Raw genomic sequence first — 25,489 nt, forward strand, 5'->3', positions numbered from 1 at the left:
TTTTTTTCTTTCACGCTAAATAGGTCTACGGTCCAAAATAGACTGGGATTTTAAGAGTTCAGTGTGCTTTCAGGTTTTGATAATTCCTGGTTTAATTTATCTTTCGCCTACAAATTTAGAAGTTTTTTAAAAGTTTTTCCACTTTCCAGGTGTGCGTGCATTCTCATTACGCTGCACGATGGAGCCATAAGTAGCGAGCGGCGAGTCCACGGGGGATGCACTAATTTATTGCATACACGCCGGATCTAGCTAGCTAATGGCGCGGGTGTGTGGCACGCACCGAGGCGGCTTCTCCGTGTCATCGTGATTAGTCAACTGGATATATCACTCTGTTTGTTTGTGGAAGAGACGACTCTACTTGCATGGAGATCTGTCCTGGCAGACGTCGTGCTGTAACCAAGAAAGCTCTCGTGGTTTTCAGTTGCCCGATTTTGAAAGTAGTGTGCGGCTTGCTTGATTCTGTATCTGTAATGCAGAATCACACAGCCTGCTGCAGGCATGCGCGTGAAGCAACCTTGGGCGTGTCTGTTGGGGATATTGGCCTTTTCGGATAATGGGCTGCGCTAGTCTGCTACGGGGATCTCGGCCTCCTACGGCGCGCCTGCAGACTCATATCCATTCTGTCGGGAGCGGCTCGGGCGCTCACACAAAATAGAGAGTACTCCCCCTTCTCTCAAAAATAATGCATATTAGTTTTAGTCACTGTAAAAAAAAATGCATATTAGTTTTAGTCAAAGTTAAACTTTGTAAATTCTGATCAAAATGTATAGAAAATAATATCAACATCTACAACAATAACTCAATGTTATTATAATCATGATGAAATATGTTTCCATATTATATGCATTTGATATTATGAAAGCTAATATATTTTCATATATAGTTAGTCATACTTTATAAAGTTTGACTTTGACCTAAACTAATATGCATCCTAATTTAAGAAGGAAGGAGTATGATGCGGTGGACAGGTGTCCCAGAGACTCCTCTTTTCTTCAAAGTGCCAACCCATCAAGAACAGTGATGTTTAAACTAGAATCCCGAAGCTCCAATGGCGAAGCTCATAAACTAGCTCGAAGCTCTATAAACTTAGAACCGGTCATCGGGTTTGGTTCCTTCAGCCACCTGAGGATTTATGTATCCCTACAAACATTATAGGGCATGTTTGATACAAGGGATTCACAAAGGAATTTTGTAGGATTCTTACCCATAGGATTTTTTTTCTATAGAAACCATTTGATTCAAAGGATTGGAACCTCCAAAATTCTTATGGTTTGCTTTCGTATATTACAATTTCGTAGGATTTCTAGCAAGAGGTTACACCTCTTGGAAAATTTTCTGTGTGCATATGACAACTATGACATGTACACCATCTCTAAAGAAAATTCCCGCCTTTTCCTATGGTGCAATCAAACAACTTCCGTGACTAGTTCCTGCGTTTTTTATTCCTGTAAGATTTCACATGTAGCTTTTTCAAGAAAAAAAAAGGTGCACTGGTAAAAAATAAATAGACCACTGCTAACTACTACTAAAGAGATTTTGGTCGATAATTCATACTTGTAGGTACGTGTTGCACATAAAACTTTTATGAAATATATTGTTCCTATCAGATTCATGCCACGTCCTACGAAACTTTTATCCAACTCCACAAAACTCGTTCAATCTCCGTACTAGACTTGCCCGGTAGCGGCTTGGTAGTAACGGTCATTAGTCCCAATGTGTCCGGTGGGCGTCGCGCATAATAAATCATTGGTGAGATTTGAGTGGTGTCTCCGGTGTGCCTGCATTCTCATGCACGATAGAGCCAGTGGCGGAGCTACGTTTAGGCAGTGTAGTCAATTGACTACACTACTTTTTGGCAATATAGGCTGAATGTATGCAAAAAATTAATAAAATATTTGTACAAGTATATGTATTTGACTACACAGTTTCAAACTGACAACACAGCCTTGTCGTCCTGGCTCCGCCACTGGATAGAGCCATGAGTAGCGAGCGGCGAGTCCACGAATGATGCACTAATTTGATGCATACACGCCGGATCTAGCTAGCTGATGGCGCGGGTGTGGCACGTACCGAGACGGCTTCTCCGTGTCATCGTGATTAGTCAACTGAATACATCAGTTTGTCTGTGGAAGAGACGACTATGCTTGCATCGAGATCTGTCCTAGCAAACTAATTTTACATACGCATATAAAACTTTGATGAAATATATTGGTTGGTAGCTAGTAGCTCAAAAAAATCATGTCATATAAAGTCTCGATTCTCTTAATCTATTCAGACTTATACATAATGCAAGAATTCTGGCACCCAATTTCCGTAGCAGAATCAGTGTTTGCTCCTAGTCCTCTTCTGGTAGATTTTTCAATATGATCCAAATGTGTGTAATGTACTTTTAGTGCACACATGATATAATTTGGCATGGCAGATATGATAGATTTAATGACTACTATCCTTGAACAATGGGAATTTGGCATGATATAATTTGGCATGATTTTATTTTATTTTATTTTTTAAAACAGTTGAATTCTAGATTTGAAATTTGGCCAAAATGTTTGAGATTTTCTACATAACTCTCGAAAGAAAACGAATCTCTGTGAGGTGCCAAAAATAACATGAAAAGGGAATATTAAGCCATTCCCAAATGTACTCCATGAAAGTACATGGAGCTCACGTGTGTGGGCTTGGTAATTGACAGCAAGCCTTATGAACCAAATGTTTGTATTAAGTTATATTTGAGGGTTTTATCCATAGACAATGCCTGAATCATTGATTTTCTTCAATTTTGAAAGAAGTAGAAAGTGACAAAGATCAAATGATGGCCAAGGTGTTATTTTAGTAGGGATCCAAAGATTGTCCATGTGAGACTTGAGACAATGACGAGCGTGACTTGAAGAAGTTGTGAGCATTTCATGTGTACCTTCAAGACATCATCATTATGAAGAGAGAAGAAATGGTTAGAGGTTGATCAATTTTGAAGTGAAAGTTCAAGATGATCATGTATACGAGATCATATGGTTGAAGTTCTCCCTCTATTTAGTGATAATAGATATGTCAATATTTTCCTGAGGAAAGGCTCTCACATAGTTGAGTATGGCTAGCTATTCGCAAGACTTCACCAAGCAAGTGTAATCAAGAAAGACATTCCATCTTAAGATGGATAATATCATCATCATCAAACTCAAGTGGAACATGCGCAAGGCAACAATATAACCTTGAAAGGTTTTCATTTTACATGTATCCTGTTATTTTGAAAAGACCGGGTTATACAATAGATAGCCATACTATCAAGAGGAGCTCTGATATGAGTAAATTGATCGTACATGTTGTACAGAGCTCAAATATTTACATATTTGGCATCATATTTTTTGGTTGTTATTTGGTTTTATCCACAAGGTGTTTTAGAGCTCATGGTTATTTTCGTGACAAGCTCTATTTATTCAAAAATAGATTTTGTATGAAATTCTTGTTGTATTTTTATGTTAGAGTTTTTATTGGTTCTTCGGTTAGGGAGGTTGCAGACCTCTCTACTTGGTATTTTCTTCCTTGCCGGTTACCTTTTGCTTGGATACTAGTTGTCATTATCTTTTCAACAAAATTGTTTCCCTTAATTTGAATTTGCATGCGTAAGATATTGTGGTTTTGGTTTTGTCAGTTTTTTGGCTTGTCTTATTTAGAGAGGTTAAAAATCTCATCTTTTGTTTTTATCCTCCCTGGTTGCCCTAACTTTATTTCGTTGCTGTTGTCATATTGTAAAATGTTTATATGCTAGCCGATATGACAAATGAACTAAAATGTCAGTGGTTAATAGCATGGCTTAGAACGAGCAGAGATAACTTGGAAATACAAAAGAAGTACGGAGTAGGTTTATTACAACTGCACAGTCATAGTGAAAGTTCTAGCCGGTACAAATTACAAGTGAACAAGAACTAACTCTCGGTTTATTAATGCCATGGAGCCGGCGGCCGTCAAGTGCACCGATGTTCAGTTTCTGAAGAAATTGCTGCTTCTGCAACTGGACAACTGGTAGCGGAGCAGCATGCTGAACCCGAGCCGCTGCTTCTCCAGGTCGAACACCAGCAGGTTATCCTCCAGCTGCTTCCCACCGATCACCACCGCCGGCTCGCCGGCCACCGGCATGCCGCGTGGCCCCATCGGCAGTATCCCGACACACATTGCCCCTTCCACCTGCACCATGTAGTTGCTGTTGAACAGAGTCCAGTTCCGCGTGGCGCCGTTGCCCAGCTCAAGCTTGATGTACGGCATGTCGTAGCCGCTCCGCTTCAGCATCGGGAACGCGCCGTTGTAGCACAGCTCGAACGGCTTCGTTGCCTGTACCCTCCGCATGGGGGTCATCGGAATCTTCCCTCTGCACGGCCGATCGAGCTCAGTTTCGCAGGTGATGCCGTGGCATGGTTCATGGCGAAAGCATACATGTGTACCTCATTATGGCGTCGTCGAAGGCCATGGCAAAGGCGCGGAACACGTCGGGCCGCATGAGGGTGTACGGCGTGGCGGTGCTGAGCACGACGCCGCCGCGGCCGGTGCGGACGTGAATGTCGAGCGCGCCGCGGGGCAGGGCCGCCGCAGCGTCTGCCGCGTGCCACGACACGGAGATGCCCTTCACAGGGATGTAGTGCCCGCCGGTGTTCGCCGGGTTGGTGACGAGCGGGGTGTATGGAATGGTTGTCGTGTAGTCGATGTAGATCCGAGGGTCCGGCACCGACAGGTACACCGGCGTGTCGCCGAAGATCGCGAAGTCGGGGAGGCACAGCGCGAACTTGTTTTTTTTTTTTGACGAAAGGCAGTCAGCCTGCTTTCATTGCGCTTAGAAGGAGAGGAGTACAAGCGGGAAGAAGAGTTCCCGGGGGTACAAAAGGCTAAAAAGCCAGAAACAGAGAGAAACTAAAAAAGGGGGGAACTAAGAGGAAAGGCGAGCTTTGCTCTCCTGAAGGGAAAGAAAAGAAAACAAGCCCAGCTAGTCTGGCTCCCGGGGTCTATCTGCGAGAGCTAGGACTCTGCGCCGCCCCGCATCGATCCATGAATTGGCTTCTGTTAGAATGTTTTGGAAAACAGTTACAGGTGGGTTACTCTCGTGGCGGAAAATCCTTCCGTTTCGTTCTTTCCAGAGGCACCACCACACCAGAGGGATGACCGAGGTCCACATCTTCCTCTTGCCTATCTCCACCTTGCTCTTGGAGCTGCAGATCCAATCAGCAAGACTCGTTGCTTGTCCGGGCGCAAGGGTGAGAGGTAGCTCGGCCTTGTCCAAAACCATGTCCCAGACTTGCAAAGAGAAGGGGCACGTCGCTAGAAGGTGCAGCGCCGTTTCAGGTTCAGCTCGGCACAGGCAGCACAAAGGGTCATGGGGGCATCCTTTCTTTGCTAGGACATCCGCTGTCATACACTTGCCTTGCACAGCCAGCCATGCATATAGTTTGCACTTCGGTGGCGCGTCCGATCGCCAGATCATCTGAGGGAATGTGGGTTTGATGAGGCCCACAAATTGCGCTTCATAGGCTGAGCGTGCAGAGTAGCTTCCATCGGCTGTCCATTTCCAGACAAGTTGGTCCGCTAAACCAACCGTAAGAGTGACCGGTCTGAGTAGCGTCCAGAGACGGACGAACTGTTGGATGGCGGCCGGGGACAAGGTGCTTCTGAAGTGCTTGATCCATTTTCCATGTTCCAGTGCTCTTGAGACAGTGATGGACCGTAAGGTGCAGAGCTTGAAAAGATCGGGGAAGGTCGTGCTGAATTTGCCTTGCGAGTGCCACTTGTCAGTCCAGAATTGAGTTGCTTGACCATCTCCTAGGAGGACGGTAGTTGATGCTTCGAAGAGGGCTGTGACCTTGTCGTCGATGGGCAGCGGGAGGCCGGTCCATGGTTTGGTAGGATCCATCCACTTCTGCCAAAGCCACCGGCATCTGAGGGCAATGCTTCGGGCGGCCAAATCTGTGATACCCAGGCCACCATAAGCCTTCGGAGAGCATACTAGTTTCCAGTTAGCGAGGCATTTACCGGCGGTCGCCACCTCCTTGTTTGCCCATAGGAACCCCCTGGCAGCTTTTGCAATCTTCTTTATGAACCAGACCGGAGGGTGTACCGCCATGATTTGGAACACCGGCATGGCATATATCACCGAGCTGAGAAGTGTTAGGCGCCCAGCCATAGATGAGATCCGGTTCCAAGTCGCCATCTTGTTTAGCATCTTGTCAATGATCGGTTGGAGATCATTGCGTGTCAATCTTGTGACAGTGAGTGGCAAGCCCAAGTAGGTGCAGGGTAGATTTGTCAGCTTACAGTGTAGCTCATCGGCGAGGGGTTGCGGGTTGATTCCGTTGCAGCGGATGGGTGAGAGGGAGCTCTTGGTGAAGTTTGTTTTTAGACCACTTGCTTCACCGAAGACATCTAGCAGACGCCTAGCCGCTAAGACCTCGTCCATGGAGGGGTTTAAGAACATGATGACATCGTCGGCGTAAAGAGAAGCTCGGAATCTCGGCAGCCGCCCCCCAATAGGCTTAAACGCCCCACATCTGTCAGCAGCATCCAATAGGGTTGAGAGCACGTCCATGGTGAGGACGAAAAGAAGAGGGGATAAGGGGTCACCCTGCCGGAGCCCTCGACGGTGCCAAATGATCTCCGTGAGCTCTCCGTTGACCAAAACCCTTGTTGAGGCGGTTGCTAGCAACGCCGTGATCCAGTTCCTCCATTTGACCCCAAAACCCTTTGCTTCAAGAACCTCTAGCAAGAATTCCCAGGACACACTATCAAATGCCTTCTCAATATCCAACTTGAGCAGCAAGGCCGGGTTCTTCCTCAAGAAATATGATCTCGCAAGGCCTTTGACCAAAGTGAAGTTGTCATGTATGACACGACCCTTGATGAAAGCACTCTGAGCTGGGGTGACAAGGTCGTTCATCCTCGGTTGCAGCCGTCTAGCCAGAATCTTGGCCACAAGTTTGGCGAAGAAGGTAATGAGACTGATGGGCCTGTAATCTTTAGCTGTGCCGGCACCGGCCTTTTTTGGAATGAGAATCATAGTCGCTCCATTAAGGCAGTCAAACTCAGAGGTTTGCATACGTGCAAAGGCTTGAATTGCAGACATCAAATCCTTTTTGATAGTGGTCCAACACTTCTGGAAGAAACGCCCCGTGAACCCATCTGGCCCAGGGGCCTTGTCTCCGTTTATATCCAATACTCCAGCTCTTACCTCATCTTCTGTGATGTCCACCTCCAGTTCTTGGAGTTGTGTTGGAACACAGCCCAATTCGTGCAGGTTTAGGGAGTGTGCACGCTGGGATCTTGAGCCAATCAGCTCCAGGAAGTACTGATGGATGTGCAGCAGCTTGTCCTCTTGGCTTGTAATGACCTCGTCGCCCGCTGAAAGGGACAAGATAAGCTTCTTCCGGTTCCTCGCTGAAGCTTTGGAGTGGAAGAACCTTGTGTTGGCGTCCCCTTCCTTTAGCCAAGCAAGCCGCGATCGCTGCCGCCAATGAGAGCGTTGTAGCGCCGCGATGCCGAGTAGGTTTAGCTTCAGGCTGTTTCGGAACCTCCGCTCGGAATCCGTCAGGCTGCGGTTGTCCATGGCGCGGTCAAGCCTCCCAATCAGCTCGCTGGTGATGGCTGTCCTTAGCTTTAGATCTCCAATGGCTTGGCTGCTCCATTTCTTGAGAGCCCTAGCAAGCCTCGTGAGTTTACAATGAAGCAGCAGGAAGGGGTCCGAACACTCCGTGGCTTGTGACCAAGAAATAGTGACGGTTTCCTCAAAGCCTTCCATGCTTGTCCAATAGTTTTCAAAACGGAAGTGGCGGGGCGGTGTGTGGGTTGCATCAGTGGTGAGCAGCAAAGGACAGTGATCGGAAAGGTCAGACGATAGTGCTTGCAGGATACAGTTTGGGTGTTCCGAGCTCCATCCATCATTCATAAGGGCTCTGTCCAGCTTAACTTGTATCGCATCTGCCTGTTCATTAGACCACGTATACCGTCTTCCGTGGAGGTATAAATCTTCCAGCTCTAGTTCATTAGTGAACCGTCGGAAGGCTGCCATCGTTCGACGGTTGAAATTGTTGGTGTTCTTGTCGTCTGCTTGTAAAATGAGGTTGAAATCGCCCACTATCAAGACCGGAGTTGATGCCGGGCAGAACTGCTTCAGATCATCAAGGAATTGCAGTTTATCCGGGACCGTTTGGGGTCCATAGACATCTAGCAGATTGAAAGAAACTCCATCAGCCCTCCAGCAACAGGATGCAGCGATGAAGGAGGTCTGGATCGAAAGCTGCGCCACGTCTACTAGGTCTGGGTTCCATGCAAGGATGACACCTCCACGAGTACCCAAAGCTGGAGAGAACAAGAACTCCGAGAGGCTCGGTCCACAGCAGTCATTCATGATGGCGGGGTCAACAACAGCTAACTTTGATTCTTGGAAACAAACAATGGCGGGGTGATACAGAGACACTACTCCTCTGACTACAGCACGACGAGCCGGGCTGTTCAGGCCGCGGACGTTCCAGACTAAGATGTTGTGGCTAATCATCTAGGGAGATCGACCGACAGCACGGCTCCTGTGGCGGTTTTTCTTGGCGTGGCCGCTCTTGGCCAAGGCGGATAGTGCTTCAATCTTCTCATCGTCGATCGGCTCGTCGAAGGCAGTGGAGTATGCATCGACAGCCTCTTGTTCTTCCTCCTCGCCCGGCTCCGCGATCGCCAGGCCTTTCTTGCTGATGATTAGCTTGCGAGCGAGCCGCATGGTTGAGTTGCCGGACCCTGTGAGCTGCTTCTTCCTGTTCAGGTTGCGATGGCTGCGTCTGGTTGCCGATGCAGGTGGGCGGCGGCGTCGTGTCAACCTTGGTGGAGCCGCGGCAGGAGGTGGTAGCAGCGCAGGCTCCAGCGGGCTGCAGACCCGCTCCAGCAGCCCATCCAGAGGCGTGGAGTGGTGGGCCGCCAGAGGAGTCACCATGTCTGGGGCTGGCCCCGGGCCGATGCTGACCGGCGTGGCCAGCGCGTCACGGGCGGTCGGGGTCGTCTCGTCCTGGCGCTCGGTCACGCGCTGCGGCGCAGGAGGCGTGGCCAGCATCGGCAGCGGGGAGCAGTCCAGCCCCAGAACGGAGTTGTCCTGTAGCTGCAGCTGCTGCAAAGCATCCTCCACCTCATCTTCTGGGAGCAGCGTGGCCTGCTTGGGAGGCACGGCAGTGGCGCCCGTGCCCTCGTTGACCTGGAGAACCCGCGTAGTGGGCTGGTCAGGGCGAGCAGCTGTCGGGGCAGGGCGCGTGAGGACTGTCCCGTCCTGGTGGCCTCCATCTGCGATGGTGGGGCTGGCGGCCCCCTTCTCCGTACCTTTGTCAGGTTGTGGCAGCGAGGTGACGTTGATGGGGCCCTCGGGCCCGCTTACCCGGGCGGGGTCCGGCAGCGGGACGGCGTCGAAGCCTGCCGGCGTCAAGTTGCGCCGCCGTCCTCCTTCATTGCGTGGGCGGGGCCTGTGCTGGCCAGCGGCCGCGCCCGACGAGGCCGCCTCGATCCTTTGGTGCCAGACGTCGTCAGGAACCCCAAAGGTCCAGGGGTAGGCCTCCTCGTCGGTCCTGGTGGAGTCATCGTCGCCGTCGTAGTAGTCGTCGTCGTCTCTGGACCAATGGCCCCGTGAGGAAGGCGCCGGCCTGATGAACATGGAGCTATCGAGGTGGACAAGGATGGTGGTGCTGAGGATCCGCGGCGGGACGGAGCGCCAGAGGTCAGCGTTGCATCTCGTGGTAGGCGAGCCCGCCCCGGGGATGGGGGCGTCCGGGGAGGAGAAGCCTGGAGGCAGCGGGACGTGCGCGAGAGGGTCGACGCAGGGGCGCGGCTCATGGATGTCGATGATGGTCTCCGTTGGCACGTCCTCCAACTTGTCCACCCATGCCTCGACCACGTAGAACGACAGGTCGCTCTTGGCCTGCGTGTCCTCCGTGATGGAGTGGATGAGGCAGCACGGCAGCGCCCGCTGCACGGTGTCGAAGGACCAGGCCTGCGGCGTCAGACGCTCAAGATAGAGGCGGACGCTGTACCTGTACTTGCGGAAGGTGGCGAAGGTGAGGCGGTGCCAGCGACGGATTAGGATCGGCGTTCCTCTGCATCGGAAGGAGTCCTTGGCCGCGACGAGGTCGAACCAGCTCGGCTCGGTGAAGCGGGTGAAGAAGGTGCCCGGGTGCATGAGGGAGACCTGGAAGGAGCCATCCGGCAGCTCGGGGAAGTCGTGCATGAGCCCGTCGCCGATCTGGCCAGGCGTAAGCGCCGGGCGGGTGCCGGACACGGTGAAGACCAGCGCTGTCCCACGGAGCCTGGCCTCCTCCACCGTCATCTCCTCCGTGTGATCGAGCACCACCTTGGTGCGCAGCGGGCGTCGGACGAAGCAGCTAGTGTCAGCCATCGAGGGGGCAGGGGTGGTGGGGCTAGGGTGAGGCGGGGAGTGGGGTGGTGCTGCGTAGTCGGGAAAGACAATGCGAGAGTGTGCTGGCTGGCGGAGGGAGTTGGGGTGGTGCGGCGGAAAGACGAGGCGGGAGTGAACCGGCGGTTTTGGGGTTTGGCGGCGGCGAGGGGTAGGGAGCGGTGGCAGGGGCACTCGGGGGAGGTGTTTGGTGGGGCACTTACGGGCGGCGTGACCGGCGTCGAGGCAGTGAAGGCACCTAGCTTGAATCTTGCACTGGCTAAACAGCGCGAACTTGTTGCCGAAACCGCGCTGCGCGGTGAGCTGCGACGGTAGCGAAAGCGGCCCGCGGGAGAGCCCCGCGACGCCGGTGGCGCCCACGGGGAGCGACGTCAGCAGGCGGCTCGGTGCGCACGCGCCGAGGACCGCAAATGACTCCTCCGGACGCAGCTCCATGGTCCCGTTGGTGGTGTTGGCCGACATGGCGAGGCTCGTGAGGTCGCCGGTGGAGCACTCGCCAGTGACCGGGTTGAGCGGGTGGACGGTGCACGCGCACTCCGTCGACCCCGGCTGGCCGTTTTCCCAGAACCGGCCGCCGTCCACGTACCGGCAGCGAGGCGGGGACTGCTCTTTGGCTATGGCGCACGTGGCGGACTCGCACTGAACGGTGCTGTGCGCCGCCGCTGACGGCGGGCACGTCGACCAAACGAGCGAGCCGGCGAGGTCGACGACGAGCGGCGACTGATCGGCCTTGATGGAGATGGTGTAGAGGGAGGTGACGGGGTCCTTTGCGATCTTTGAGATCATTGGTGGTTGCCGGTCACTGTTCGCCACCGTGCATGAGCATGACAGCACCAAGACGAGTGACGAGAGGATGACACGGTGGAACACATAGTTCGTACGAGGATTGTGGCTAGGCTTGGCTTGGGCAGACATCTCTAATTGCTTGGGATTTGGGAATTAAGATGGTTTGGAACTTTGGATGATTACAGAAATGGCTCAGGTGACCAATGTATTTATACTACTTTTGGATTTGCGCGGCGTGTGGATTGGCACTCGCAGATCATCCATTTTGTAGAGTCGAAGTGGCAGTTGTTTACTGATACCGAAGAGTTGACAATGCAGAAAGTCAAGATTTCTAAACCTTGGCTCGCTCTTCGTATCATGATACTATGTGCTGATATCGTGATATTATGGCAAAATGCGGTAGGGTCTTCACTACCCAAGGCTTCACCAGTTTTGCATATCGGACACTATCGAATGAGTACCAACAGTTTTGCATATCTACATATTCACACGGCTAAGCAAGTCATTTGCATATTTCTCCGAGATAGAATGATATGATTCATGCACCTTCTTGACTTCAATACCAAGAAAATAATGAAGTGCCACTAGCACGAAAATCATTGTCGCTGAGAGTTGTCTTTGACGGACTAAGAAATCCGTTTGCCGTGTCAGGACAATAGGTCCTTCCTTTCGCGTCAACATAAACCTTCTTCTGGCCCATTGAGCTAAGCCTTCTCTGACGGTCGTCATCTCCGACAAGCGACTACTTAATACCCGTTAGAGATGGATGTTTGCATACCACTGACAATACATTGCATACTAACATACTTAATATGCCTTATGTTCTTGCATACCATTGGTAGTAAAATGTCAGTAGATCAGTAGTAAATCAAATTGTAATCATCGGTGTAATCCAGCGCAATGAGCATACTAGCATACAACACTCCTGGATGTTGCATACTTGCATGCAACATGTTAGTATACATAATTCCGGATGATTACACTGATGAGTATCTTCGCAAGATACCTCGATCAAGTGTGTGGGCTTGTTTGCAAAAGTGCATTGCCAAAGATACCACAATAAAGTGTGTGCACTTGTTTGATCCGGTTTTTTGGTGCCCAATACCTCCAAGCTCCCAATGAGGACACAAAATTATTGATGTGCAAGTGTGTAACAAGTGTCCTTGAGATTGTAATTCTATGTAATTACCTCAACTCTGGCTACATATCTAGAGATTCTTTCAGTACACCTCAGCAGGTGGTGAGATGGGAACCGCCAGCACCTAATCAACACATCGGCTCCGTCCAACAGCACCAAACAGAGCAAATGGGGGATAATACCCTTTTTTAGATGAAATTGGGGATAATACATGCCAGTCTACCAAGCGGCAAATGAGATGGGAGATGCGGTAATTAGAGGATCAAGAATATGTTCTCTTTTGTTAAGGGCCAAGGTTTTTTGTGCATCTCTTTTGTAGGGTCAAAGCCGTACTTGCGACTTTCATCCAGGAGAGCTTTTTCTGCAGAATTCTTCCCTAGAAGGGAGCACAGTGGAAGAGAAACTTCTACGCATGCTCCCTGGTCGAGGAAGATACCAACCTCAGTTTTGCATATACTTTGGAGGACAAGGCACATAGCACGCTGGTACTTCAAATTCGCTACATCAGGTTCAAATCTAAATACGTGCAAGTGTAATGCAGCACAATTGACATGTCAAAGACAACAACAGACAAAGTAGTTTCAAACGATTTAGCAATCATCATCAACAGAAGACAATGCAGGGGATTACTTGCGCCACTCACACTGATGCCCATGCTATATTTCCCAAAATGGATCAGATGTGGTCGCGACATAACCTATCTTAGTTGGAATCTAACTAAATTCTCCCCAGTATTCCAGTCACCTCTTGTGATGGAATCTGACCTTCAACAAGAACTGCATCTTTACCTGCCAAAGAGAAGGTTTCATTGCAAGATCAGAAGCAATTTTCAGTAGCTGCAATAGCGAAACAGTAAGTATGTCCAATAACGTGTCCAAACCTGGGACGTATTGTAGACTATATACTCGTTGTACAGAAGCTCAGATGCCCTGATAGATGCTGGAACTGGCTTACCGCAAGGCACTACCACATCATCTCTCCATTTCACAAATTCCGACTCCTGCGGCACAGTTTTTCCTAAGCCCTTGGTTGAATGCTTCCCTCTTGGAGGTTTGTCCATCGGCTGCAGGATAAGTATGGGTGCTAAGCCAGGATAAACATGAGAAATGAAAAACTAATGGCAACACTAAAGTTGAGTACTGGAAGAACACATTTGGATACATGCTCGTGAAGATGTGAACATCTAAAAGTGTAAAAACATGACTACCACTTCACGGAAGGCACAAGATTAGGAAATCGTTTACGTTGAGCGCTGTGGACAATAGTGGAACAATGGAGACCTAACTGCTATCTCATTGGACCTTTTGCTAGAATTGTTGACAAGCACTGAAATATAGCACCGCAATGAGAAATAAAATAGAAAGCTTGATTAACAAGTTCTAGAAAAATAGCTGACAGGGCAACCAAATCACACAGGTTTCTTCTGGTGCATAAAATGCAAGGATAAAAATTAACATTGGCAATTAGATTTGCCCTTTCAATACCAAGATATTTTATATCTCACCGTGGCTTTTTTTAGTTCATGCATGTCTCCTAGAGCAACCTCGGAAAGAAGCATCAAACCAGTTGGATTGTTTTTATCCACATAGCAATACTGTGCACTCTTGCTTACTAAATCTGCAAAGTAGAGTCCTTTGCCGAACTGTCAACATGTGAAAGAAACATCACCTTAAAATATTCAACAAATAATTTAGCTGAGTTAGAGCATGTATAAAATGATTAAAGAGCAAACCATATAGCCTGTCACAGGAGCTTCAGGAGGTGCTATTCTTAGTCCTTGGCTAAGAATTCCAATAAAATTTGTCAACCTTGAACCTACAAATTGAGTTTTAAAGTCATGAAATGGAAGAGGAAAAAAAAAAGGAATTCTGAGAAGGCAAGCAAACAAATTGAACACCTGAGACAATGCAGTAAGATAAGTGAACTGCTCCAAATAAAATAAAAAAGGCACAACCATGCTACACTGCACACTGACAAGAATCCCAACTTTCCCAGTTCACTTATGAGCAGAAAAGCAGCAGGGACAGAACCTTCTAACTTTTGAAAGATACCTTTTGACATACTGCTATAACTAATATGATTGCGGAATTCAAAACAATTGCTTACCATGCCACAATAGCATCTTGTTATGGAGATTGTTTCTATATTTCGAGTACTTGTTGGATTCTCCATCCCGATCGAGCACATAAACTTCCTCTAATTCTAAGGACCAATCCTTCAAATTAGCAAAACAAAACATGGGTCAACATGCATATGAAAGCCAAGACACAAAGTAAGTCATCTGTATACTTCAATCTACACATAAACAAATTATTTTCTATGAATAAGAATTTGCATCGTACCTTGTGAGTGGGAGCATGCGTGTTGAGGAGATATTTCTTGACTAGCTTGTAATCTTCACTGTCATGAGCTAGCGGGGTAATGTCACAGTGAAGTTTCTTGTACTTCTCATCAAGAGATTCATCATTGTCACCATTGAAGCCTACAAGTCTAGAAGCAATTTCAATATCTTGCAGAGCTTCAAGCATTTTCACCTGTACAAAACCTACAAATCAGCTAGGTATAACACAACTAAAATTATAATCAAGAAAAAGTGGACATCAGAAGAACCTCATGAACCAAGATCACAGATAAAATTGGTAAAATCCAACGAAAACTTTAAGGCCAAAGAAGAAATGTGTAAAAGGAAAAAATAATGTGCATTGTACTATAGCATGTTATAATTTCCTTGCAAGTGTGAGCCAGAGATCAAGCAAACCGTGAGAAATGTTGAGAATTTGCACCATGAGTAGCAGCACCATATGAGCATCAGTTTTGTTTTCAGTTTTTCACCTAAGGGATTGTTTGGTACTAGTGTTTTAGTGAGGATTAATGGGGATAATACTCTAGAGTATTGGGTGAATCACTGCTGTCACCCAATCACCACAAAACCCCATCCCCAAATCCACTACGTAGGGGTAGAGTATTGGGGATTGAAAAAATTACACTAAAATTTGGGGAAAAGTGGGGATTAAACTCGCTCATACTCTAGCACCAAACATGCAGGCATTGTTTGGTACTAGAGTTTTAGTGGGGAATAGCGGGGATAATCCGCTCCAAATTTTAAATCCCCACTTATCCCCAATGCATGTTTGGTGCTAGAGTATGAGAGAGTTTAATCCCCACTTATCCCCACTTTTCCCCCAAATTTTAGTGTAATTTTTTCAATCCCCAATACTCTACCCCTACCTAGTGGATTGGGGATGGGGTTTTGTGGGGATTGGGTGACAGCAGTGATTCACCCAATACTCTAGAGTATTATCCCCACTAATTCCCACTGAAACACTAGTACCAAACAAGGCCGCATTGGGGGTAAGTGGGGATTTAAAGTTTGGAGCGGATTATCCCCGCCAATCCCCACTAAAACTCTAGTACCAAACAAAACCTAAAAGAGTTGTGCTTTATTTCTGGCTCTGTCAGCACCATATTTTGTATGTTTTACTTCATCTATTTTTTAGGGCTTGTTTGGTTAATCCCCTCTTCAGGTGGGTCGAAGAGGATCGGAGTGGATTTGGGAGGATTTTGACTTGCAACCCTTTCAATCCCCACCAAACTGAACAAGCCATCAAGGAACAAGTCTGACTGTTCAGCAATCAACTCCTCGTTGCATTGCTATCATAGGACTTCTTTTTTTGCAAACACAAACAATTATACATCAACCACATGAATAAGTCGGCACAACTTAGAAAGTGCGACTATGCATAGGATACTTTTGCAAACTGACAGAATAAAATGCAAGGCAATAGGCACATACTTTCATCGTCAAGTCATCCTTATCATGTATAATATGTGGATGAACAGAAGGAATAAGAGTGAAAAAACGATTGCTTGCAGCAATAATCAAGCTCTCTCTAAGAGCCAGTTCTTGGTTGCCAGTGTTATCCAATAGATTCTGTATCTCAGTTAAGGCTTCAAATCCTGCACAAAATGCAGGTAAGAATCTTCAAGTCATAATTTGTTGTACATAACACAAATAAATAGCTCCACAAGGATCAAAATAGCACACCTTTCTGTATATTGTCCTTGCTTAATTTCCCAAGGGGCATTTCTGACATATTGATTTCAAATTCCATCATAGCAGCCCTGGAACAAAATAGTGAGTAACGACTTGATTTTTTTAAAAGAAAATGCATGCATGGAAGCAATTCCTTGAATAAGAAAAGCAAGGCATTACCTATATGTTTCAACATTGAAAAGCATCATCATGAGTTCCAGCAACTGAGGAGCAAGTGAACTTTTTGCTTTGCTGATGTCTTTTCGCTTTGGTGCTTGCCTAACACCATAATCCTACACCAATGTATATTCGAACATCCGGTAGAATAAACAAAATGGAGGAATAAAACTATGTGAATAAACATTTTTCCAACAACTTACAATATCAAGCGGATAAAATCTCCCAGGCTGCTTTTGGAAATTTGTTTTTTGTATCCATGCTTCCCAGGGATTTCCAGTCTTTTCAAGAAATAATCTTTTAAACTGTTGTATTGCGTCAGTTTTTGACATCTCCTCCAGTTTTGTTCCACCAATTTTTTCGCTGCCAACTCGTCCCCACTTTCTAAATACATAGCATTCACTTCCATCATCCTCTTCAATTACCTGAAGTATATAGTAGCTTCACAAACAAAACAAAAAAACTGTAAGAGATGGAGTAGGGTGAGCAATAACCTATGTAACTAAGCAATAGAAGAATTAGTGTTCTAGTTATTTCCCCACTGCAATAGTGCTTCTGTTCCTGACAATCAATCTCCGACAGGAAAGAAAGCAAAACAAGGTAAAATTCACGCATTTGTTTTATTCTGGAAATTGCTAGTATTACACTCATATATTTAGTCTAGTTAATTTGTAGGGATTTTCTGCACGCAATGTCAGGTACGGCAGGAAAGTATCCTTTTTCTATTTTAATTATTAACAAACTGAGATTAGCTGCTCCATGTCGCAGCACCTAATGCTCCAGCAACATGGCCTCAGTGGATACTTTCTGCCATCAATTCTATACCATCTGGTGCCAGCTTGATCCAATGGATGTCAAAACATGCCATAACTATGTACGATGTAGTTATGTACGAGCTCTCGCTGCTGTGCGCATACATATTGCATCTTTGACTTGGATGCGCCTCCAGTCTGATTTTGACCTTGTTCAGGCTCAGTTAGTCTGTCCTACTAAATTGCCCCCTCTAGGATTAACCCTCAATGGACGAAGAGATAGTGTAGGAAGTAGAGTATTAAACCATCCTTCTAAATTTTAGATAAACCCAAATCGAGTCTGAGAAACTAAAAAGAATGTGAATAGTAACCAAAATGATTGCCCTTTTTACATTAATGGCACTAAATTAGCCTAGATACCAGCAAATTAGATCATTGCTTCACTGTACCATATATTTTCTCCTAACAAATGAAGTTCACGTAGAAATCCGGAAGTTGAAGGGAAAGTAATAATACAGTCAAAGGAGGATATTTGGAATGGGCTCATAGGGGGTAAACGATAAGTAAAAATGACCTACATGACTTACTAAAACTGTTAATGAAATGTGACGTATCTTCACGATATTAATATATTCCCTATATCAAAAAAAATGAAATGTGCCGTAACATGTAACTAGTAGACACTATTCGCCATTAACTCACAATGTATGTCACGAATTTCACAAAAGATAGTGAGCAAAATCCTTGCCTGTTAACTCCTTGAGTCATGTCAGACATGTTTAGGGTTGTATTGTATATGCTTTTAGCATCTTCCAGAATATGGCCCGTATCTTGCAAACCGGAGGCCTCATGAACAGCACTTCGGCCCTTAACTTTAACAGTAACTGTGCTACCTCTTGATGATTCCAAGGTAGTCTCAACTTTATATAAATCAAATGGAAGCACTCTATTTTTCCTAATGCATTCTCCAAGGTAATCTCCTCTTACGATTGGTATCTTCAGCCTCCTGCAAACAAATTCATATGTATATAAAGTGATAATTCAACATCAATAATGCATAGCAAAAATAATTAATTCAAGTTATACTCGAAAGCAATAGAAAGTGGAAAATATGATACCTTGCTTTCCTGACTTCAGGATTCTCATTATCAAGCCCACCACAAGAAACTAGACAATTAATATCTGCAATGCAGGTGAAAATAAGCATAGTGCAATAACATCGTGCTTTAAGGTTCGCAAGTTGTTTTATGTCTACACAAGATACATCATTGTACTCTCTGTGATGAACCAATCCATACTTAGCTTGTACTATGCATACTAGGTACTGAAATGGACTGGGAATTAAGCGGTAGTTGGACCCAGACCCTGACTTTGTGCTCTGAGGTTTGCATATTTTATTTCGCAATGCAGCATTCTACTCCGTGATGAACTAATCCATATTTAGTTTATACTATCCATCTCTATTCATGCTAGGCACCGAAAATGAACTAATGATTAAGTGGTAGTTAAAGTGCCAAACCAAGACCATAATGTAGAATTATCTTTATTAAGGTGTGAAATGAGGGTGTGCAACAGTGAAGATGAAGAAAATTGCAAATCTCAGGAACCGACGTTAGATCGTAAGGGTGGTACAGCAGACAGGGCGGCATCATAATTCCATAACAAAAAAACTAAGATACCATCTTCCCTTTACTGCTACTCCATAAAACAATTACCTCAGTTACTGATATATGTACACGAAGGTCATCTAGGCTCCAATGCTATACAAAAATTGTACAAGAAGTTCAAATACGCGAGCACAAAATAAAAAAGTTCTAGAGTACAAAAGAAAAACCTTTGGTAACCCTCGCATTGAAGATGGCACCGGCAAGTTTAAGCTTTTCTTTCCACTCATCCTACAAGAGTTAAGTTGGTCAAATGAATATAAAACTTACAAAAGGAGGGGAAAAGTTGCATGGATTCTCAACATTTGAAACAAGGACAAGCAGTCAAGCACTAATTACCTAACTACATATTATAAAATGTACGCAGAGTCGCAGAGAAATAAAACAGAAAAACAGGATATCACATGCGGATCTGAACCTCCGGTAGCAATCTGGTCCAAAATAAAAGTGCCAGAACACATGAGGAAATTCAACCCATCTGACAGGAAATAAATTTTACAAGAAAAAGAAGATTCAACACCCCACTCCTTTTACTCCTGACCAACCGCAGTATTGCAGAATAGTGACTTAAAGGGAATATCAAGCTGCTCCAATACACTGCAGAAAGCAGATGGTGCTTGAAGTCACCAACATATTGGTTTGATTCCAAACAATTAATTTTAAGGTAAGATACTGCACGCTGCATGCGCTGCTCCTTTCCCATCCACGCTGCTCTTCTCTCACCATTGTTGGTGACAATGGCAGATACAGGTTTTTATAAACATTAGAACCATATAAGAGGCCTAGTTGGATGGGGAAATGGCATGGATGGCCATCGGCCAGCATGAGGATTACCCAGAGGTGAGAGCCAGCATCATTTGTGGTGGATTTGGATGATTGCCGGTTGAGTTTGGGAGGTGGAGACACCGAAGCCAGGGAAGAAAAAAGAAGGGATCACTTAATTCCTTTTCTTATTCTAAGGTGGCCAGCATGAGGATTTCACTTTCAGTACCCAGAGGAGAGAGCTGGCATCATTTGTGGTGGATTTGGATGATTGCCGGTTGAGTTTTGGAGGTGGAGAGACAGAAAGCCAGGGAAGAAAACAGAAGGCATCACTTAATTCCTTTTCTTTAGTTACTAAGAAAGGAGCTAATGTTTCCGTGGTTTGGTCTGTCAAATTGCGCTTTCGTCTGTCTGTATAGTCGCCTTCATTGGTTTCATCGATCTGTCTGTCGATCGCGGGCAGTCCACATTGGCACGTACACAGTCCTATCCAAACTACAAACTGCCTAGCTAGCCAGGTTGAGAGTTCGATCCAGACACGACAAGCCTTGCTAGGGGTTTCTATATATACCTGGCCCAGCCAACCGGGAGAATATATTCTTATTCTGGCCCGGCCAAACAAGAGAAGATCGATAAATTAGGTCTTCCCCGGTGTTGTCAACAAACAGGCGGTGGCGGCGCCAACCAGCGTCCCTTCGGGTCAACCTCGCCGGCACGACGAAAGGAAGGGAAACAGTGATCAATTAATGGTTCAGCATAGAGCCACCTGCGTGCCGGAGCCGCTTCCACGTCGGGACTGATGGCCCCCGTGCCGTCCGTTGGCTGCTGCATCGTGTCTCCGTTAGGCGTCTGCACCTGGAGCAGCACATCCCCGTTGAAGGAATTGAGTAATTGTGCTAGGACGCTTTCAGCCGTACGTGGGCACCATTCTTATCTTCTCTGCCTCTCACCAAGCGCAGCCGCGATCAAGTCGGTCGTCTCTGCCCACCTGGACTTTCTCGATCCCGTCACGACGCACATAGGAACAGTCTAGGATGCATGTGCCACCGCTCCACAGTCTCCTGCTGTTTTGCTAGGAGCTGGCTGAGAACAGTGGTGTGCGGCAAGGATGCATGCCAATGGCCGCTGTTCACACGACTCGCGTTATGCTCGAAGGAGACTTTGCGGCTGTCGATCTGTTTAAGCGAACGAAGCGTGCACGAAGTCTGCAGGTTGCGAGCCCGCGTAAATCGCAATTTTAACTCTCTACTTCTCTGCCTAACCAATGCAGCAAGGAATCATGTTCCTTACCGATAGAAAAGAAGAACTGTTGTTGGTCAGGTTTGATTGATCCTTTATGTGGAAGCTACAAAACATCTGCACACAGGACGAAGAAAAGAACAAGGCGGCCGGGACGCATGGAATGTCAGAATGACAGATGATGGCCTGGAGTTCACGCAGGTTTGATCAAAGGATCAGAAAAGAAACTATGAATATTTCCTATGTTCAACTGATCGGCTAGAAACTAATGGGGATAGATTTGGCTACCCGAAACTTCGGAATGTGTCTGATTAGACCATCTCCACCGGTGACTCCTAAATATTAGCCGGCAGCACACATGCATGTGCCAACAGCATATGTCAGAGGAGAGATAGTGTTTGGATGGTAGGTGGGAAATTAAAAAGGAGAGGGGTAGGTGGGGGGGGGGGGGGGGGGAGAGAGAAGCTTGACGTGTGGGCCGGCGGGAATCTTCCTACATGGAGTTTTGCTGCTTGTCTCGTCGGTGCCCCGATAGCCTCCCTTGGCAGATGGTTCGGTTGGGGCTCGCCAGCGCTTTTATTGGGCACATGATGATTTAGATTTCATATAGGGATCGCCGGTGTGACCACTTTCACTCACTAGGACCCCAAATCGCTGTCGGCTATGATTTGGGGCTCTCTGGTGGAGATGCTCTTAGGCATTGCAGCAGCGATGTCAACATCAACGGCAAGTACTGAGAATTCAGATGAGATTGTGTAATTGCCTTAAAGAAACTTGTTCTACTTCATGATATTTTTTTATGTATAATTCTAATACTAATAGTTTTTGTTTCAAGAAACACAACATCAAATAAATCTCCTTGCAAAATCATTTTTTGTGAGGCATGTCTCACGTAATATTTTTTTGCAGATACAGAATTTCTTATGCACTTTTTATTACTGCCACCACATAAATGTGTTTCATTCTTTAAAAATTACATGATTCCATCAAGATGCACTAATTTAGAGTTCTCCAAATGACATAGAAATTCTCTAATGGCCAGCTATTGTAAGTTCGCATCTTCGTAGAATATAGTTTCTTTTATATTAAATACCCCCTTCGCACCATAAAAATTGTCTCAACTTTGTGTCTAGGATACATAAAAAATTAGATAAACTTATGACAAATTTCATGGGATAGATGTAGTAATAATGTTCTCATGGTCTAAAAAGTACTCAATAAAATTTAATCTGTCGCAACGCATGGGCTTTTTCTTCCTACTCTTATTCTAAGGTGGATCCAAGCCATTAGTGTTGTACATTGGAGGAAAAAACCTTGCCTTTTTGCTTTGGATGGATGCAAGATTGGAGATAGTCTAACAAGCTAGCCCTGCATATTCCAATGAATATGGCTATGTCGTAAACTGTAGAAACTGTTGAAAAACACAGAAACAATTGATACACAGCTATCTAGGGCTTTTAAGAAATTGATGCATTCAGGCAAACTAATATCTGAAAAATAATCAGAAAACCTCAGCCACAAAATACTAGAGATTATTTGAGTAATGGGTACTCTTTCTGATCCGCTTCAACAAGACAGCATACAACACAAGACAGCTTGTCAGTATGGATTCTTGGGGAAGAGGGATACCTGGCTTGTTCTAGATCCGATTCTCACAATTAACTTTGCACTTAATTGAAACTTAGGCATTTCATGTAGAAGTAACCAAAAGATGAAAAGAGGCAAGCAAAACAGAAAATAACCTAAGAACATAAGTGGTGAAGATTACTTACAGCAACGTCTTTAGATTGTCCTACTACAGAGATTCTCAACTTATCCAATGCTTCACCAATGGGAAACTGCTGAGTTGATTGGCCTACAGACTTCTGAGGTGTCATTTGGGGAAGAACTCTATCTGGTTTCTTAACCTTTTGAGATTTGAACCACTGCAAGATAGACATATTTGTTAACCTTCAACTGCAGAAAAAAAAAAAAGATAAAAGTTGTTTTTTCTTAGTAAGTTGTGCTTATTGATACTTTTATCACAGCCCTTTCAGTTTTGTTTTCTTCAAGGAAACAGAAGTCGGGCTTGGGAATTAGATAGCCCGGGCAGAAGCTAGTTGGGGCCTTGGGGGCTTGGGGCTGAGAGGGTCCAAACCATTGTGGTCCCTTACAGATTCTAACCATCGATCTACCAATTGGGAGCATTTGATGTTTACCTAAATTTGTGAGTCCTTAGGCAAATCCCACATTTCTATTTACCTGGAAATAGTAGGGTAGTCACCTATGGTATGGTTTCTATTAATAAACAAAAAGACACAAATGTTTACATGAATATGTACACAAGGAGCGGAAAAAAAACATCAGAGAAGTTGCAAGGGGTTCAAATTCTACATTAGCTCTAAGACGCTGGTCTCTAACTAGAGAAGTAAAAAAAATAGCTTGAGAAGCACCAAGACTCCCTACCTTTGTAAGATAATCATTCTTTATTTCATCAGGGATTTTCCATTTCTTCTTAATGCGGACAGGTTGTGTTGTTGTGTAGGTACATTTGGACCACTCTGAAACATAGCCATTGCACTGATAGTGACCACCGTAATAGTAGAGGCAGCTAGTACAGACTGGGCAAGGGCCCAGCGCTCCAAACAGCATCCCATCAGCACTGCAAGAGAACAAAAGAGCTATAAGAAGTTATACAGAGTGAAGCAGCGGAATACTGCGTGATATGACAAAAAAGAGAAGCACCACAAGCAGGTCTGTGTAATCAACAGTACTACCTCCGTTCCATATTAATTGACACTGATTTAATACAAAGTTGTACTAAATCAGCATCAAAGTTGCACTAAATCAGCGCCAATCAATATGGAACAGAGTCTACTTCAGCAAGACATTAGGCCTTGTTTCAGAGCTTCAGCTCCACTAAAGCTGCCAGCAAGAAAACTCAAAGTGGCTTCTGCAGTAAATGAAGTTCATATGTATTGGCATATATTTATTGATCAATTAGAATTGCTTTCTAGAACATGCAATCTCCTCAAAATGGCCACTACATGTACTATTGGGCCTTTGGAGCAAGACTAAGAAAATCTTACGAGAATTGACAATTTTCCTATTCTTGTGCTTTTGAAATCCTTTGAATCAAACATACCCTGTAATTGAACTAAATCAATAAAAAGCTATCATTTTTCAAGAAAAAAGATGCAATGATAAAAAATAAGTAGCACCACCGCTAACACTACTAAAGAGATTTTGGTCGATGATTCATACTTGTAGGTACGTGTCACACATAAATATTTTATGAAATATCCGCCAGTTTGGAGGGCGCCCGCACTGCTGGCCAGCTGTGCTCCATCATCGTCGACCTGCGCAGCCAGCGGGGTGGGGAGGGGCCCTGCGGCTCGCCTCCTGGCGCGGCGTCCCCTGCTCGGGAGGTTGAGGATTGGCTCGAGCCATCCTGGAAGCGCCGCTCGGGACGGGCCAGGTCTTCACGGGGACAGGGCGTCTGTGCGGCGCGTGACATGCCTCGGCGATCCGCCCGGGAGGAGGCTAGCTTGATTCGCTTCATGAAGAGGACCGCCGGTCTCTGCTCTCGTTGTCTTGCTCCCAAGCACCGTGCTGCCGACTGCAAGAACGATATCCGTTGCCTCACCTGCAACCTCTCCGGCCACCAGGAGCGCGATTGCCATCTTCGCCGCAAGAATTGTAACTCCCAGAAGCGGCCTCCTGTCCAGCGCACGGCCCCTGCTTCAACCGTCTCGTCTCCTCTCGCTCCGGGCGCACGCTCTTGGGCTGAGGTCGCTGCCCCGAGCCTGCCTTCTGCCGAGCCGTCCGCCTCTGGCGATCCGCTCGTGCATGCTTTCGGCACTACCCAAGCAGCGGCGATCCGCTCCGAGCTAAACGAAATCGTTCGAGGAGCAATGGCGCCGCTCCTTGCTGAGGCTGCGGCGTTGCACGACTGGAATGCCAAGGCGACGCGGCTTCTTATGCAGATGGGCAACCTCGTGAAGACGCCAAGTGACCCTAACACTGACGTTACTTCCCTGCGGGCTAGCAAAGACATTTGCGACGGGATATGCAACGGCCTGGCCAGCGGCATGGGCTGCGACCATGAGAGCGCCTCGATGGAGGGACAACTGCAGCAGTTTGTTCCTTCTGCAGCTGGGGCCGCGTCCTTGTGTGAGCTGGAGCACGTTGATACGTCCCAAACGTATCTATAATTTCTTATGTTCCATGCTACTTTTATGATGATACTCACATGTTTTATACACATTATATGTCATTATTATGCGTTTTCCGGAACTAACCTATTGACGAGATGCCGAAGTGCCAGTTCCTGTTTTCTGCTGTTTTTGGTTTCAGAAATCCTAGTAAGGAAATATTCTCGGAATTGGACGAAATCAACGCCCAGGGTCCTATTTTTCCACGAAACTTCCAGAAGTCCGAAGAGGAAACGAAGTGGGGCCACGAGGTGGGGACACAGTAGGGCGGCGCGGCCCAAGCCCTGGCCGCGCCGGCCTAGTGTGTGGCCCCACCAGGACTCCACCGACCTTG

General features: G+C 46.4%; 2 protein-coding genes across 2 annotated transcripts; both read right to left on the reverse strand.

Moving 5' to 3' along the window:
• Window positions 1–3,816: 3,816 nt before the first annotated feature.
• LOC127345623 (chitinase CLP-like) lies at window positions 3,817–11,270 on the reverse strand. Its single transcript, XM_051372111.2, has 4 exons — window positions 10,686–11,270; window position 8,757; window positions 4,437–4,774; window positions 3,817–4,363 (listed from the first exon to the last, which is right to left on the reverse strand). Exons 1-4 carry the CDS (start codon window positions 11,195–11,197, stop codon window positions 3,979–3,981), a joined length of 1,236 nt encoding a protein of 411 aa, XP_051228071.2. The 5' UTR covers window positions 11,198–11,270; the 3' UTR covers window positions 3,817–3,978.
• Window positions 11,271–12,824: 1,554 nt separating this feature from the next.
• On the reverse strand, window positions 12,825–23,627 carry LOC127345622 (poly [ADP-ribose] polymerase 1-like). Its single transcript, XM_071828666.1, has 15 exons — window positions 23,408–23,627; window positions 22,735–22,887; window positions 19,132–19,192; window positions 18,416–18,479; window positions 18,046–18,303; window positions 16,749–16,986; window positions 16,549–16,661; window positions 16,381–16,457; window positions 16,129–16,292; window positions 14,678–14,869; window positions 14,442–14,550; window positions 14,068–14,150; window positions 13,840–13,977; window positions 13,216–13,398; window positions 12,825–13,123 (listed from the first exon to the last, which is right to left on the reverse strand). Exons 1-15 carry the CDS (start codon window positions 23,591–23,593, stop codon window positions 13,076–13,078), a joined length of 2,067 nt encoding a protein of 688 aa, XP_071684767.1. The 5' UTR covers window positions 23,594–23,627; the 3' UTR covers window positions 12,825–13,075.
• Between the last annotated feature and the right edge of the window lie 1,862 nt (window positions 23,628–25,489).

This window comes from Lolium perenne, chromosome 3 (genome assembly GCF_019359855.2).
Source record: "Lolium perenne isolate Kyuss_39 chromosome 3, Kyuss_2.0, whole genome shotgun sequence".
NCBI classification, from domain to species: domain Eukaryota; kingdom Viridiplantae; phylum Streptophyta; class Magnoliopsida; order Poales; family Poaceae; genus Lolium; species Lolium perenne.